Genomic DNA, 17040 nt, shown 5'->3' with positions numbered 1-17040 from the left:
ACTTATTTCACCTCTGATCTCTTACTATCGCTACCTCCTTACCTTCACCCATGAAACACAATAAATAGGCACTGATTTCTTTTCAGTTAAACTACGGAAAACCAATTGTCCACATCTTCCCTGACTCCCCCAGCAAATCTTCAGTTAAATTTCCATATCACTATTATTCCAGTACAGAGCGAAAGGTATGTGAGGAGAATTAATTCTGCAACTCAAAAACATATAGACCAAATCCATAATCATATCATTAAAAATTATTAGAGAAGGATTTATAGAAACATAATGGAAAATAGAAAAGCAGAGCAAAGACATCAAAGAAAATAAATCAGGTAATTTATTTAACAGCTGTTTTCCTTAGTGGCAGCAAACCCCAACTACAAAAATATGCCAAGCCGAAACAATGGAATCATCGTCTTTTTAACGTACTATACTACCACAACACCTGGGGAAAGACCAAAAATTACTTCCACCAAGGAGCCTCCCCATGAACCCAGTGTTCATAAAGAACTTTAAAAAGTAGACACTTTCTCATAACCTAAAAACACTATCTACACAGAAAGCTGAAACTGCTTAACCTTGCAGCAAATATCTGATTAAAAGCTGCTATATAAAGTCACTCTCTCTCACTCCTAAGAGCCTACCCAGAGGTGTTAGAGAGCTGATTCAATCCAGTTTGCATGGAACTGAAATGTTGCTTCGAGTTCCTAAGGCAGTCACAATCAATATAGCTAAAATGGAGGCAGAGGATTTGTATTTCTTCCCAGCTTCTATGTCACTGGATAGGAGCCTTTTCAACCAGACCTCTATTGCTGCACATGTGCATTTTTGCCAGGGCTACTCTATCTGCCTAGCACAGGAGAATACTCTCAGTGGAGTCGGTGGCAAGGATAAGACCACACTGTTGATAATAATAGGAAAATTCATGTAATGTAATAATAATAATAATAACAACAACAATCATGATGACAACAGTGCTGATACTGGCAATGCAATAAAAATAGCATATCAAATATCCCAAGTAAATCTCCCAGCCAACATAAAAAATAAAAAGGGGAGTTGCCTGCTTCCTCTGAGTTGCTTCTCCTGAATAGTTAATGAAACTGGTTGTTGCCTAATTTAGACCACACCCTGTAGACATGTCTTGAGTATTTATATGGCTATCATGAGAAAATAGTGACCTTATCCCTAAGTGCTACAGGTAGTCCTTGCTTGGTGACTGCCTTGGACAGCAACTGTTCGCAGTTGAAAAAATAACTTTGCAACCAATGCCTACCCTTACGACCCTCGCAGCATCTCTCTCTCAGTCATATGTTCACCATTACAGTTAGTTACTACCTGTTGTCCTGTGTAAAATTGTAAGCACAGTTGCAGTCATGTGATTTTTCACTTAGCAATCGCTTTGCTTAGTTACTATGTTGCTGGTCCCAATTGCAGTTGCTAAATGAGGACAACCTGTACTTCCTGTTTTGTGTGATTTTGCCTTAGCAATTAAGAGAAGAATAAGCAGTGCTTAATAAGAGATCAATAGTAGCAGTTAAGGTAAAGGTAAAGGTTTCCCTTGACGTTAAGTCCAGTCGAGTCCGACTGGGGGCGGTGCTCATCTCCGTTTCTAAGCCTTGGAGCCGGCGTTGTCCGTTAAGGACCCGTCCGTGGTCATGTGGCCGGCATGACGACACGGAACGCCGTTACCTTCCCACTGAAGCGGTACCTATTAATCTACTCACATTTGCATGTTTTCAAACTGCTAGGTGTGCAGGAGCTGGGACTAGCCACAGGAGCTCACCCTGCCGCGCGGATTCGAACCGCCGACCTTTCGATCGGCAAGCTCAGCAGCTCAGCGGTTTAACCCGCAGCGCCACCGCGTCCCTTGTAGCAGTTACAAGACCTATATTTTATCTTCTAAAAATCCTGGTGTAGATTATGCCGACATACTGTAAATGAGCTGATGGATAGTCAGCCCTTCGAGGTAGTCCAGGCAGGAAACCAAAACCATGAGCACTAACACTACCTTTACTGTAAGGTTACAGTAACAGAATCTTGCAAGTCTGAAAGCATTTTCCCCCTCCCTTGGCTTTACTTTCCAGAGAACTAGGAAGGGTCCCTTCTGAGTCCCTTTCTCCAGCCCAATTCCTTCTGTGGGCTGAGACATCTCTTGTCTGATCATTGTCCTGGCTGCGGCTCTTCCTCTTATCTTCCAAGGTCATTCTCACAGCCCATTACATGGACTAACTTGATCTAAAGCCATTTCCTGAGTTCCTAATCTTCTTCCTAGAAAGATCTAAAAATTTTAATGGGTTTTTAACTGATAAGTAACAAACACCAAGAGGAGTATTCCAAATGTCATTATTATAAAACAAATATTCATCACGTGAAATTGACTACTGCTTGTGATTCTCCTTTCTTACCTGCTGAGCTAAGCAGTACACTGAAGTCTGTCCCACGCTGAGATTCACCACTGCCATTTTGTGTTTCTTTCTCACTATCTTCGTAACGGTGCCAGTTGGATACTACCTTTCTTCTTGAATAACTTCCCTGTTCTTCTTTGCCCATTTCTGGTGGGTCAAGTTCAGCAGTAGCCTGTAGCATATATCAGCAAAATGATTACATAACCGTGATTAGCTTTTGCTTTTATTCCAGCTTCCAAGATAACTTAAACAGCTGTCTTGTCAATTTTCCAACAATATTTTATGTAGTAGACATATCCTGATCAACAGCTCTGCTGCATCAGACTCGGATCAATATTCTGGCTAGGACAGAAGACATGATGGAAGCTCCATTCTAGTTTCTGTTTTTATTTTTACTTCAGATTTGGATGGTAACGGTTATGGGTTACAGAAAAAGTATTCCAAAAATAGAGTTTATCTTACCTCCTTAATGTTTAGTATTATATTACCAGGTTTCTCTTCTACTACAAAGGACTACAATCAGGGCAAATAGGAATAGTTAGTCTGAATTAAAGGGGTTGGACCTACAAGGCCTTACAGCAAACAAAAGAGTTAAAAATGAGAAATCATGACAAAGAAGCAGAGTTCCTAATCAAGAGATATGTTTTTATCATATACACGATAGGTTACAACAGTGTTTCTCAACCTTGCAAGCTTGAAAATGTGTGGACTTCAACTCCCAGAATTCCCCATGCTGGCTGGGGAATCCTGGGAGTTGAAGTTTGTATATTTAAGGTCTATTTAAGACCTTTAGTCATCAACCATCAGAATAAAAGGAACTCAGTTACCTGACTGGTAAAAGGAAAATGTGGCATTTGTTTAAAAATATCACTCTATATGACATACATAACATCTGCCACAAGGCACTTGTGGGCAATCTCATTTAGGCTTCTTATATACATACTCATCATGCTGTTCCCCCTCTGGATAAGCAACATGATGGAAAGTGCAGAAAAGGAATAAGAAATTATGAGCAAAACAAATGAAAGACATGAAAAATAAGAAAAAAAACAAAAGGAAATATAGCTTTTTCTAATTTATACCAGCACCATTCACTATTTCTCTATTTTTCTATCCTTGCAAACCACACAGCACTTGCTTCCACATCTATACACTGCTTCATACATTGTCTTCTGTTCATTAAACTTCTCCCGTCTTTTGATGATCTTACCAACTCTATCCAACGACAGTTTTCTCAATCTTCTTCCTTTCATCCTATTCACTCTTCCTTCCTATGTTCAATAAGGTTGTTTTAACTGCCTTGAAGAATGACAAGAGGGAGGGTTGCATAGACCTCTGAGGGATAAGCATTCCAGAGCATGGGAGCCACAAGTGAAAAGGACTACCACCTAGTTTGGATCCCTCTAACCTCATGAGCCGGGGATACTCTCAGCATACCCTCTCTGGATGTTCTTACCAGATAGGTAGATTTAATCCTGGCAAGGCAGTCCCTGATCTATACCAAGCTATGCCATACAGGGCATTGTATATGGTAAGCACTCTGAATAAAGACACCCCCAATACCATGCTGTGAGCCTGCCAGCATCTTGTCCCACCCATCTTTCTCTAAAAGGGGTTGGAGAACTATGAACAGGAATGGAATGGGAATCTATGGATCCAATAAATGCACAGAAGACCTGACACTCTGTTATTCTTATCACCATGGTATAGGCTCAAAGGTGAGCTTACCACTGCTCAGCTAAGTCCACTTTTGTTGTTCTACTCAGCAATTAGGCACAGGCCTTACAGGAGCAATTCTCATCCAGTTCCAGCTGTCCAGTTGTGACAAAAATTGAATTGTCTGCCACAATGTTTGGGGATCCCCAAGTGCACTCTGAAATCCCTTTAGATCCATCATGTACCTGGGGCAGAGAAACTGAAAGGGTCTGCTACCTTTATAGAGATCTGAGGCATTTGTGAGGCAGTTTGATGAAGAAGTGATCTAACCACAGCAAAGGACAGATGTTAATGTCCTCCATCTCCACTTCATGTCTCATATGCTCTGAAGGAAAGACTAGATCTCATGTGCACCTGTCCATGTGCATTGAGGCCAAAATTACATGGGACAAGCCCAAAGTCATCATGGAGGCCATGGATGTACAAATCACTCCAGCCCTCTCTCCCAGGGCAAGGAGACTGAAGTCCCACAAGGCAATCAATCTTGGAAGCTCCGATACCAGCACAGAGACAACATAGGTCTAGGCAATCAGTATTATTAGTAGTAGTCCTAGCTTATTCCTATGGACCCATTCCATGTACATGTACTTGCATCTGGTCACCTCTGGGGCAATGCTTCTCATCAGTGCAAAGGTCTCCTATGCTGTCTCAACTACCCCTCCTCCCTAGCTTTTGATTTGGGACCTGAAACCTTGGTGGTAAATTTTAACAGGGCTATATTCTTGTTGTTGGCTAGCCAGGTCTCAGCAATATAGGCCAATTCAGTGCATTTGTCCACAGTATGTTATAGATGGATGTGGTCTTATTCTGTACCAAGTGAGTTCCCTGGGCATAGCTAGGGTCTGGGCAACTGGCTTACAAGGGACCTGCACCAGACTCATGGATATCTAATACTCTGGAAAAATTCTACTTTGAAAATTGGTGGTAAATCATTTTATTGGAAAGCTTGGGCGGAAGTTGGGATTATGACTTTAAATCACCTACTATGTAATGACTATTTTAAGGATTTTTCCCAACCTCAAATTGAATTTGGTCTTCCCAATTCGCAACAGTGGAGGTATCTTCAGCTTAAGCATGTTCTAACAGATCAGTATAGACCAGATGCTTTGGCTGCCTCAAACGCACCTGAGTTGCTTTCTTGCCTGATAGAATTCATTACAGAAATAAAATCTATAACATAGCTCTATCAAAAGCTCAAGAATATTTTTGAAGTGGACATTTCTAGGGTATTTCAAACATGGACTAAAGAACTGGAGTTTCCAGTAAACAGCAATGGCTTCAGGTCCTTAAAAGTGTTAAAATCATATCTGCAGATTTGAGATTAAGGTTGATCCATCAAAAAATTGTGGTGTATTACTCCCCAAAGCATGTATTTGAAAGGATGGACATAAGATTTTTTATGCTGGAGGTGTAAGAATTTTTGTAATAATTTTATTACAGTTTTAAAATACAAGAATTAAAACACTAATACGAACTACAAGAAATATGAAAAGTAATAAAAAAGAAAAAGAAGTAAAAAGATACGCAAAAGAAAGTGAAAAAAGAAAGAAAAAAAAGAAAAAAGACAGCTATATATAAGATTACATTTAGGTGTAAACCAGTTACTAAAAACAAAGAGATCTTTTTCTAAACAGATACTCATCAGCTAATCACTATTCTTACTACTTCATTTCTGAATGGCCCTACCATTTTTCTATACTCTCTCATCTTGCTCCCACCCATCTATTCATATTTCCTAAAATAACTTTTTCTTCTTTCGATTGCATTGATTCAGAATATTGCACAGATCTTCCCAAAACTCTTCCTGGTTCTTCAGTTCACTGGAGAGTAATATGCAACTATCACCACCCTGTGGATTCTTACTTTCCTACATACCCATAACAACCTAAATAGCCCAATTTATAATTTCTGACATACATCTAAGCTCTTTTGTCCTTAATTAAACAAACACTTTTACCACTCTGCATATAACCATCAATTCTACTCCACAAGGTCAGAAGTTTGTTCAGATGTATTGTAGCCCAACCTTTTCTTTTAGCATCACAAATACTGTACAAAAACACTTTTTCTGTTTCTTTCACATCATTCATTAATCCAGGCCCTTTACCGTGTATTTCTCTTCCATATGGATATCTTCTGTATCTTCCATATGCCACCTATCATGGCTTTGGTCCATCAAAGCTTTCATATATCACTCTTTTTAGAACGGCACAGAAATAGCACACTGGCTTCCTAGCTTCAGTTGTAAGTGTGCCACCTGAAGCATTTCCTGCTAACATTAAGGAAATTTTGCCTAGTATGATATAACCACAACCAAAGACCAGTTTTATCCCACGCATGGTCAAGCTATTCTATGCAAGCTGGGATCACTAAACCAAAAATTATCTCGCAAGCCAACATACCGTTGCCCATATCTTTCCAAGTACGAGATGCATACATTGTACTGATATACATTCAGGATGCTAAAGACCTTCTTGATGAGATATGTATAGTACAGAGTTTTTGAATGCATGAAAAAGTTTTCCAGCTGTATTACTGGACCAAGTAACTACAGAAAGTATACCAGCTTTATCATGTATTAAGTCATTTAATTACAAATATTTATTCATACTTTACTGAACAGAATCCTTTATTTGATATACAGTAAAACTATTTAAAAACTAATAAGGAAAAAAAAGCAGAATTAAAACACTGGCAGAACTGAGCATTTTAGATGAGAAGGCAGGGAAAATGAAGTATCTCACATATGTAACTATCACAGACTTGTGAAATTTGCCACTTAGGTGGTTACAACATGGAACAATAGTCATGTGCTCCAGGCAAGCAGGGGGAAAGCAAATTACAAGGCTGGATATCAGAGGAGAGACAAGTTGTATATAATCATGTCTGGGGAATACTTGCTCTAGAATGAAAACCATTTATTTACAAATACATGCACTTGAAGAGAAATGGGAGAATAAGGTCATAGAAATGGTTGCAGATTACTGGAGTGAGGATACATCCTTTTTATATAAACACTCCCACGGTGGCTCAGATATTCACTCTCAAGCCTCTTATGTTCCATGAATGATCCTCCACACAGTTACTGAGGGAGAAGCTTTGCCCCAAAAGAAAGAAATGCTGGATTCCAACTGAAATATTTTGCTTTGAAAATGAGTTTCTTTCTCCATCATAAACACAACAAAATAATTCAAAAGCATGTAGGTAGCTGGTCACTGAGTCCTATTTCAAGGACTATGTTTGCATGTAGAATTCAACATGTAAAGAGGAGGGCAGAGCTCCTATTTTTACTTATCTGCCTCACAATGGGCGAATCATCCAACTGTGCTCTCTCTCTCTCTCCCAGTAAAGTGGTTGCCTGCTTCTAACAGTCCATCTCCCATGAAGTGGCAACATTAGCCAACCTTGCTTGATTTCAAAAAGCTAAGCAGGGTCAGATATGGCTCGAATTTGGACAGGAGACCACAAAGAACTCCCAAGGCTATAGAGCAGACTGGGAAAAAAAAAATCTCAGAAGATGGTAAGGACATACTGTGGCCAAGAAATTACATGGATGAGTCCATGAAGTACCAGGAGCCAAACATGACTTGAGGGATCCTTTATGGCTGAGGGAAAGTGAACTAAGTTAGCAAAGCAGACAGTATAAAATGAGGGATTTGAAGGCTGAACTCCTATCCTTTGAAAGTATAGTTACAAGTAGATATGTGTGTGTGTGGCCAACTTTTTGAACATAAGAAGCTTGGCTAAGGAACAAGTCCATTCAGCTTTCAATGCAAACTTAATAGCTCATGTGGACTCCGAGTTTGTTTTCTTCACAGTACCTAGGATCTCCCAAGGTTATGCTGCCCATTTTAAGCTTACCAAATTTATAAAATACAAACCTCCCCTTCCCCCAAATGAGGAAAAATGAGCTAAAAATCCTCTTCTTTCACCTGTCATCATTGTTCTTGAAAAATCAAGAAAAAAGTGCAATCCCACATTTCCCATCCCTGCATTAAATGACCCATATCCAGGCAATGTTGCCACTGCTCAGGTTCCCCCTGGAAACTTTTATACCATAAATCAAATTAGCTCCTATTCTATAAAACAGTATTTCTCAACTTTAGCAATTTTAAGATGTGTGGACTGCAAACACCAGAATTCCCCAGCCAGCACACTGATTGAAGAATTTTGGAAATTGCAGTCCACACATCTTAAAGTTGCCAAGGTTGAGAAACATTGCTATAAAAAATGACTTCAACAGCATGCCTGTTGTTTTTTACCTTCAGTAATAAATAATGTCTAACTAATTTGTGAAATTTTCTGTTTATTTTTTAATCCTGTACCTTTTTCCAAAGAAGCAGTTCCATTGAACTAAATAAATATACACAGGATTGCAAGATTAATGATAACAATTGGAAAAAATCCAAGGATTATGTTTACATCACTGTTTAAATTATTTATTAGAATATCAAAATCCACTGCAACAAACCATTTACCATTTGTTAATAGTAATATGTCTTTAAAGTCACATCAGAGGAGATTGCTACTACCAGCACCTTGTGTTTTGTGCCCAATGCTGCTATCTTTTGAATGAACGTTCCAGGGTTGTCTTAGCAACCAGATGGTTCTACCTACAATCGCATCTTCACAAGAAGATTAAATCAAAACAAGGCTTTTTGCATTCAAGAACAGCAGAAAGATTGTTTATTAGTCAAAAACAAGCATTCTCCTGTTCCATTTTCCCTACTTCCAAATGAAATAAACAATTATAGTTTCATAAAATTGTTAATGTAAACGGTGAAAGTTAATTCCACAGATTCATTGTTAAACTCTGTGGGTCATGATACCAAATAACAAGTGCTTACAATCTTAATATTCATTACATATTACAGAAACAGATTGGAAAATGCAGTGTTCATACTTCCATAAATTCAAAATTCAATTTTATTTTAACTGTACCAATGCTCAGAATACAATCTGCTTTCACGGGTGTAGCAGTTATCAAAGGACAAAGAACTGAAATATCATATATGTTCCAACTGTTCTTGCTTGCCTGCTGCTTCCATTGTTAGCTCTTTCCACTTTAAATAAACATGCTTTAAAAATCATGACAACTGAAGCCACCTACTAATTACAGATTGGGTACTTTCTCATTTTCACAAAATATTTATGTAAGGTCAGCCATAAACATGTAACAAAATACTTTTCCTAACAGCCCCAGGGTAGCATCCAAATGAATTCCAAGTGTAGCTTTGCATATACAACACAAAGATTTAGTTTCTTTTGGACGAGAGAACACTGGAGATTTATGATATCTGTGTAATGTTCGTATTATTTCTGGGTAAGCAGAATTTATCCAGAACGTATTCAAGTAAAAATGCAGCAGGCAGCAAGTATAGAGGACTACACTCCATTTTTCCTAACTCCAGCTAAACCCTTAAATGCTCTCTGTCAAAATCCAAATTACAAAATCCCTTTTCTCATATGCTTGTCATGCAGAGCACTAATTTCACACTACTTTACAAAGATCACCTAATCCATTCCTGTAGATAAACATAATGCATGTTGACTAAATACCATTATCAGTATTTGTCATGTTCCCAGTAACGTGCCAAGTGACACTTTAGTAAAAATCAGTGTGATAGATCCATTCCAAAAACAAGACAACCTATTTTTAAATTAGCTTAGGCTGCCATACTGAGGACTGGTTTTAAAGATAATGTCTTAAATCATAGTTTGCAGATTAAGGTATAGTGGCCTGGCTTGCCCACTATGATATAATGCAGAAATGTGCACATTAGGCTAAACCAGAAACAAAGCACATTCCAAACCAACAGTTCAAGTCTCAGACACTCATTTGCTTATAAGATGAGAGCTACAGGGGGAGGGGGGGAGAAATCCCACAAACTGCTCCTGTGTCTTTCCAAGTCTTGTGATTAAGGCTTGTTGCAAAACCAAGTTTTCCTTCACTGCTCCAGCAATGAGGAGTGAGGGCAATGTACCATGGGAGACAAGTACAGTCAATCTCATATATTCCCTTTTGGTTTGCCAGCAATCCCAAGAGTTTTCATGAAACGTAAGGCTGCAGGAGGTGCTGCTCTGCAAGTATATTGTTACATCAACAACTGCTCACTGTGACAAGAACAAGATACCCTTTTTACAGCTTTCATGTTAGTCTTCCCTGGAGCCTGGAGGCAGGCTAAATGTTTTTACCATGAGCCTGAATATTTCCATTGCAGTCCTATGCACTGCTACAAATGTCATTCAGCACTTGCTTCTCCCTCTGAATTATTAATTTAATTTTGCATCAGGATTCAGAAGCCAATCTGACCAATTAATCAACTGTAGATCAACTGCTTCAATATCAGTAGCAAGATTACTCCGGTTTTGCATATGGATCCTTCGGCTTTTATTCTCAGTGCAATCTTACAGCCATAGATCTGCACTTCTTCATCGTTTTCACACTCCCTGGACTGACAAACAGAAACTTCACATCTCTCCACAGCCCCTGCAGATACTAAATTTAGGCATTACTTAATTTTTTCCCTTTGAAAATGCAGTATCTTTTGCAAATATGAGAAATAGCTGTTCCTTTCCTACAGTAATAAGAATTAAAACCCAAATTGTCATATTTGAATCCCTAAATACAGCATTTTAACATGCTAAAACCAGACTTAAATGAGATTGTGGGGTTTGCAGTTCAGCATGAGGAAATCTAGGACTGTTTTAGCATGTGCATGTGTACCAAGACATGTTAAGCCACAGAACGACTTATTCAAGCAGAGCAAGTTATGTGAACACAGCAACTATGTTTTGTTAAATCATAATTAGCAAGTTATGTAAAAACAGCCTCTGTGACTCAAGGTTAGAAGTCTAAAGAATGCAAGAAGTCACAATGGCATTCTTTCTCCTTCCTTTTCCCATGATCTTTAGGGAAACGGTACATGGATGATTTTCATATATTGGTCTTTGTGTTTATCTTCATAATTATGCCCAGTTGAATGAATCTGCCCTAGAAGGCTGAATGATAACCAGCTGTGCCAATTAAGAAACAAGAGTCAAACCTGAAGAAGCTGGTGTCAAAGCCATTTGGAGACAAACCTGGAGCAGAAACTATTAGACCCTTTCTCACAGCACACACAGAGCTTTGAGGATCAGTAAGTCTGCTTACTGAACTTTGGACAGAGATGGCAAGAATCTGATATTCCATACCAGAACAAAGTAAGGTGGTGGAGAAATTGCCACCAAAGGAACTACATGTTCTTAAAACAAAACATTATCTTACAGTGCCTTAATGACAAAGGTCTGGTGAAATGAACCAAATAAAAATGAGATAATATTTTCCCAAAATTTCAGTAACCACAGATTACAAGTAAGAGAATGAAAAAGAACAACTAAAGTCATGCTGTTAAAAAAAAAACCCTGACAGAAGGAAAGACTCTTGTGATAAGAGCTTGCTCAAATGTGCACAAGTGTGGCTGCTAAAAGAAATAAACAGGAAGGTGCTCATCCTACCTATTGTTCCCTACATATATTTGAAGAGGGAGAGCACTAGGTCCTTAGATAAAGCTTTAGAATTTTAGAATGTCAAATTGGTTCTGCAAAGAGAAATAATTCAATTAGAATGTGTACCCAGTCTATGAAAAAAATGGTTTTTTTCCAGCATCACCCCTATTGTTTAGATTGGAAAAATCCACACGAAGGCTGATGTTTTTGAGCAGCTGCTATTGACAGCAACTGATATCCATGTGATTAAAGTCTTCATGAGATAATCAGATTATAAGCATGACTCCTCACCCATACCTGTGGGCTTCAACTGGTGCATTTTGGGTGATTCATACTTTCTCTTGTTTCAAACCTTACTCAGAAAAATATTGAACTGTATGCTGATATACTTGACACTTAAAGCAGTTTATAGTAACAGAATCATTTACAAATTTATACAGAATTACACATTCAGAAGAAACTCTATACTAGTGTAACTAAGGAGAGAACACAACTTTCTGTTTTGAAAAATGTAAGAGTGACTATTTTTGCCTTCAGAAAATTTGCATTTTTCCAAACTGAAAAAATGCCAGTTGCACACTGAATACACAAAAACTGAAGAAAGGTGCATAATTTCTATGCTTCAAGGAACTTGGCACAATAAATTATGTTGCTCGCTCTTTTAGCAAGTGACCTCATGGCTGAGAGAAGAAACAGTATGATGAGAAATCAAACAATTTAGTTTCTTATCTCACATAAATTAATTAAATCATCCTCCATTATGTTCCTGCTTTTCTTGTTTCCCACCCTAGAGATAAGCTCATTTTCCTTTAAATTCATCATTAACTATTCATTGGAAAATAATCATAGTTAAAAAAAAGTCACAAGTTTATCAGCTATCACAGAATAGTTAAAAGTAGATTTCGGTGGTCCACATCCATTTGTATTTGTTCGTTTCAGACTCCACATGACTGTTAAAATCTAATGGCAAAACTGTGTGATTTTCTGTAGCTTTAAAGAGTTCATTTTTGCCTTTCAGCTGCTAACAGAATTTCAGCTCTACTGTGAAATTAAGTTCACGGAGATTGTCAAAATTGCAAAACTGGATAATGGAAAAAAACCCAAAGAAACTGTAATATACTACTCAGCCTGTTTACATGCAGTATAAAAACAGATTTTAGATATGTGTAGATACAGATTGCTATAGTGCTTTCCAGGTACTGCCTTCGGTATCAGAAATAACGTATTATTTGATCATCCTACTACCTTTATCTCTCTCATTCTGCACAGACATCATGAACAAACAAACAAATCAGTAAGCAATAATTCTTGCTTGCTTCACTGACATCTTTTCAAAGAACTATTAGAAGATGTTTAATTTGAAGAAAAAAAACAATAGAAGTAAAAGAAAGAAGCTTATAGAAGCCATTACTAACAATATTACTTTTGGAATCAAACAGATGAGCGCTATCTTCACATATTATCATTAAATTATGAGGATAAACATCTCATCTGCATATATAAGTTGGATATTTTATTTTTCACAGGTGAATAGCATTATGAACAATTTGTTAGGCTTCCTGATTTGGGCTTGAATAACAAGTCTCCTGGCACTTCATAGCTTAGCTTGACTCCTCAGTCTGACTTGGCTGTAAACTCTCAAGACAAGGTTCTGCTAAATTAGAAACATTATTGCAGACAATCATGGGACAATATCATGGGACAATATATAACAGTTGATTACCAACTTACAACGTAAAGATGTAAAGTACCTCTGTACACTCAAGAGTTTATACTTGAAGCTTCTTTCTCTGACCTTTCCAAATTAATGGATACCAGGCAGGCGTTTGGTGGCCTTGAAGCCAAGTAGTTGTTTACATAATAGCCACCTGTGGCCTGGGAGATGCTGATTTGTGCCTCAACCCTCACATAATTGGTATTCAGGGACTTGGCTAGTTGAGGAGCAGACATTGATGTCTGGTGTTAAACCACTAGCTATGTACAAATTAACATGTACATCAAATATGCATTGAAAAAGGCAGAACTGTGCCTTGTTGACTTCACTTCGATATTTATCAATCAATCAATCATATTTTTATCACCGCCCATCTCCCTCACACAGGGGACCCTGGGCGGTTCACAATAAAAACAATTTAAAATTCAATAAAATCATAAATAATACCAGTAATCAATAAATGTAAAATACAATGAAATCCAAGTAACGGCAGAGCTAATTCAGCCCATAAGGGGATGGGTGGATACAAATATCCATCTTCCAAACATTTTGCTCCATGTATTTGGGAGTTCTGCACCAAGAGCTGTTATGTACACTAGTACCCCATTCTGGATGCTTCACTCAGTGTACATACATAAGGGTGAGGGCATTGCACATGTTCTTGCTTCATTTCAGCATTCAGTTAATAACACTTAAGATGGGTGAGGAATTTCCAGTGAACTTAATTTGAGCCTCATTTATTGGATAAGTCCTCTGCCTTTTTTTTTCACATGTAAGTTCTCATGACAAGTTACAAAATTTCAAACATAACATAATCAAAAGGCAAGTCCACAGTAGGAGCAACTGTCCCTCAGAAAGTCAGATCTTAAGCCATGGGTACTAGCAGCCAGAACAGATCCTTCAGTAGAGGAATATGATTCCAAAATAATTTTTTATATATGTCTGTGTACTTCGTGGTTCTTTAATTATGGAATTATGGGATTATCTCTTCTTCCATTAAAATGTGTTGTGGAACTTGTCAAGATGTCATTTATCTAATTTTTAATTTGCTGTTAGAACTACTGGCTTGTCTTATTAGACAGATGGAAAATATTTTGGATATAACACTGGCTGAAGTTGTGTATAAACTGCTACTATATGCTGATGACGTGTTATGTCTTATTGATAATTATGTCCTATTGATAATTATATATTTTATATAGTAGAATTTATTGACATTAAACATTTGGTAATGTATCAAATTCCATTAACAGGAGTAAGTTTCATATACTTTCTATAGATTTTCTATGGATATTTGTAAAAACTGGGGTTTCACTTATTCAAATACTTTTAAATATATGCATTTTAAAAAAAAACCCTTCCTTTATTTGTGGAGGTAAATGTGTAATTTTTTTTTAATCTTAGAGAAACAAATGATATACGTAGCTGCTTAAAAATTCCATTGAATTTATGAGGAAAAATAAATGTTGCAAAAAGTAAATATTACTTCCAGATTGATATATTTACTTAACAATATTCCTATGCTAATACCTTTACATCACTTTAAGCAGATTAATAAAATATGAAGACCTTTTCAACAAAAAGGACAAACCTGTGGGATTTAATTATCTAAATTACACTTAGATAGATGATGGGGTAAATGATGGGATTTTTAACTGTCCTTATTTTCAGCTTTATCACTGAGCGTATATTTTTAACATATCTTCTGTATGGAACACAAATGACCAAGTCATAAAACCACTATAAGTACAATTGGAAAAGTGTAATATGATTCCTCTGGTATCATGGTATGGGCTTGGCTCAACTTTTATCAACAATTCTATTTCCTACATTAGAGTTGCAAGGCATAGTTGGAAGATCTTTGGATGGAAATGTAATTTTCATTCTTTTCACATGACCAATTTATATTTTGGGATAATCTCAATCTGAATATTGAAAAAAACTTTTTTTAAAATCATGGGCTTTAATTAAGAGCAGATTATTGCCAATGAAGTTTTTACATCATTTGAGTTATTGCAGAAGGAATTTCAATTTCCTAAAATGGCAAAATGGCAGTATATCCCATTAAAACATGTTTCAATTTCACAATTTCAATTAGATGCCTTAGTAGCACCTAAACTTCTAAAATATTGTCAGTATGGGAATGTCTATAGTGTTCTTTTATAAACAGTTAAACTTCATTAAGGTGAAAGTCAGTTGCTTGAAATAAAGGGAATACTTTGTCAAGTTTATTATGAAATTAATTCAACAACACTTTTTACAATTATTGGCTACCTCAGAGAATGTTTAAAAAGGGTTGGCTGTCAGCCTCATTATATTGGAAGTGTAAATGGAACAGGGGACTCATATGATATGGATCTGACAAATATTGCCCCTTTTTGTTTAATATTGATAAGTTTGCTAATAAGGTGTTACAACGATTAAATGGTTTAAAGATGTGAATGTATTTTTGAATTATCTACCAAATATTTGGATTTATTGAGCCTGGGACACAGCAAAAAGATTCATCTTCAATGTTGAAAAGAGAATGCCATCTCAGATTTACAATCCTGGGTCACTATTAGGTATTCTTCTGAGTGGCCAAGATTTAACTACATATTTAAAAACTGGGGTGAATTATTTTCCTTACATGTAATATTATACAGTTTTGTAGGGGATGATGGGATTTATTTTAGGTTTTCCCTTTCTTTTCTTTCTTTGAATATTAAAGCAAAAAGAAAAATGTTCCCAGTGTCTTGAACTAAATAGCAACCAAGTCTAGGTTTAGAATTAAGGCTCAAAGAGTTTGTAATGGGTGACACAGGAGGGAGATAGGCTGGCAATTCTTTGGATTTAAAAGCTCTTTGCCTAATGTCAGCATGCTGCAACATGTGATTGTCTCTGCATAGTAGGTGGCTAAACAGTTGTGGGAACTATTTCCTAACATCTAGTCCATGGCACTGCATTTACTCAGTTTGAATGCCCCCAGCACCTTTGCCAGATTTCATATCCTTAATGGCATATACTATATGATTAATTGTGCATATGCTCAATGGCTCATTAAGAATGAACAGGGAGAGCAAATGGAAATTTGGTCAAAGAAGGGCACTTTCGTCTCTGAGAAAGAAAACTACTTTTGTGACCTTCAGGAAATGAGCTATGGGTTTCTTTTTTGTCTTTGAAGACAAAAACTATATATGCTACAAGTGCAAGCTGACAGCCCTAGTGGAAAAGAAAGCAAAGAGGCTAGAAGCAAAACTGTCCATCACCCAACTTATCGGGGAAGACAGAGAATTCTTGTATCATACCCAGGAAGAGCTTGCAGAAGGACAGCAGCACCACAAAGTCTCCCAGAAGACAGAAGAAATCCAAGCAGAAGTGAGGGAGACAGGGAAGGAGGGAGGGAGAAATATGACCCAAAGGCCCAAGCCTATTAAGAGGAGTTCTTATATTCTGGAGCTTCAGAAGAGATTGCACGCCCTCATTGTTGACAATATTTCTGGATTCCTGGAAGAAGAGCAGCTGCCATAAACCTTGATGACACTGGAAAGAACTATGAAATCCTGAGCAGGAGAGTGGAGGATTTGAGGTAAGTTGATAATGAGACCACATTTCTCACAAGGGACTCTAGGCAAGAGATGTGTCATACCTCATGGGAGCTGGGAAGACTATGTTCGGAAGCTATTTTGCACAATGGATTGAGAGGACTTTAAATTCAGTCCTGGAGAAGGAGTCTTC

General features: G+C 37.4%; 1 protein-coding gene across 1 annotated transcript in view; it reads right to left on the bottom strand.

Annotated features, from left to right (window-relative positions):
* AVEN (apoptosis and caspase activation inhibitor) overlaps nt 1-17040 on the bottom strand; it is a 122511-nt gene that overhangs the window by 81761 nt on the left and 23710 nt on the right. Inside the window, exon 2 of the mRNA XM_063289976.1 lies at nt 2406-2577. Coding sequence (XP_063146046.1) covers nt 2406-2577 — 172 coding nt within the window. The remainder of the gene's footprint in view (nt 1-2405; nt 2578-17040) is intronic.

Source organism: Candoia aspera, chromosome 1 (assembly GCF_035149785.1).
Source record: "Candoia aspera isolate rCanAsp1 chromosome 1, rCanAsp1.hap2, whole genome shotgun sequence".
In the NCBI taxonomy this organism is placed as follows: Eukaryota; Metazoa; Chordata; class Lepidosauria; order Squamata; family Boidae; genus Candoia; species Candoia aspera.
The sequence above is the reverse complement of the archived record's forward strand: the minus strand, read 5'-3'. Positions and strand labels throughout refer to the sequence as shown.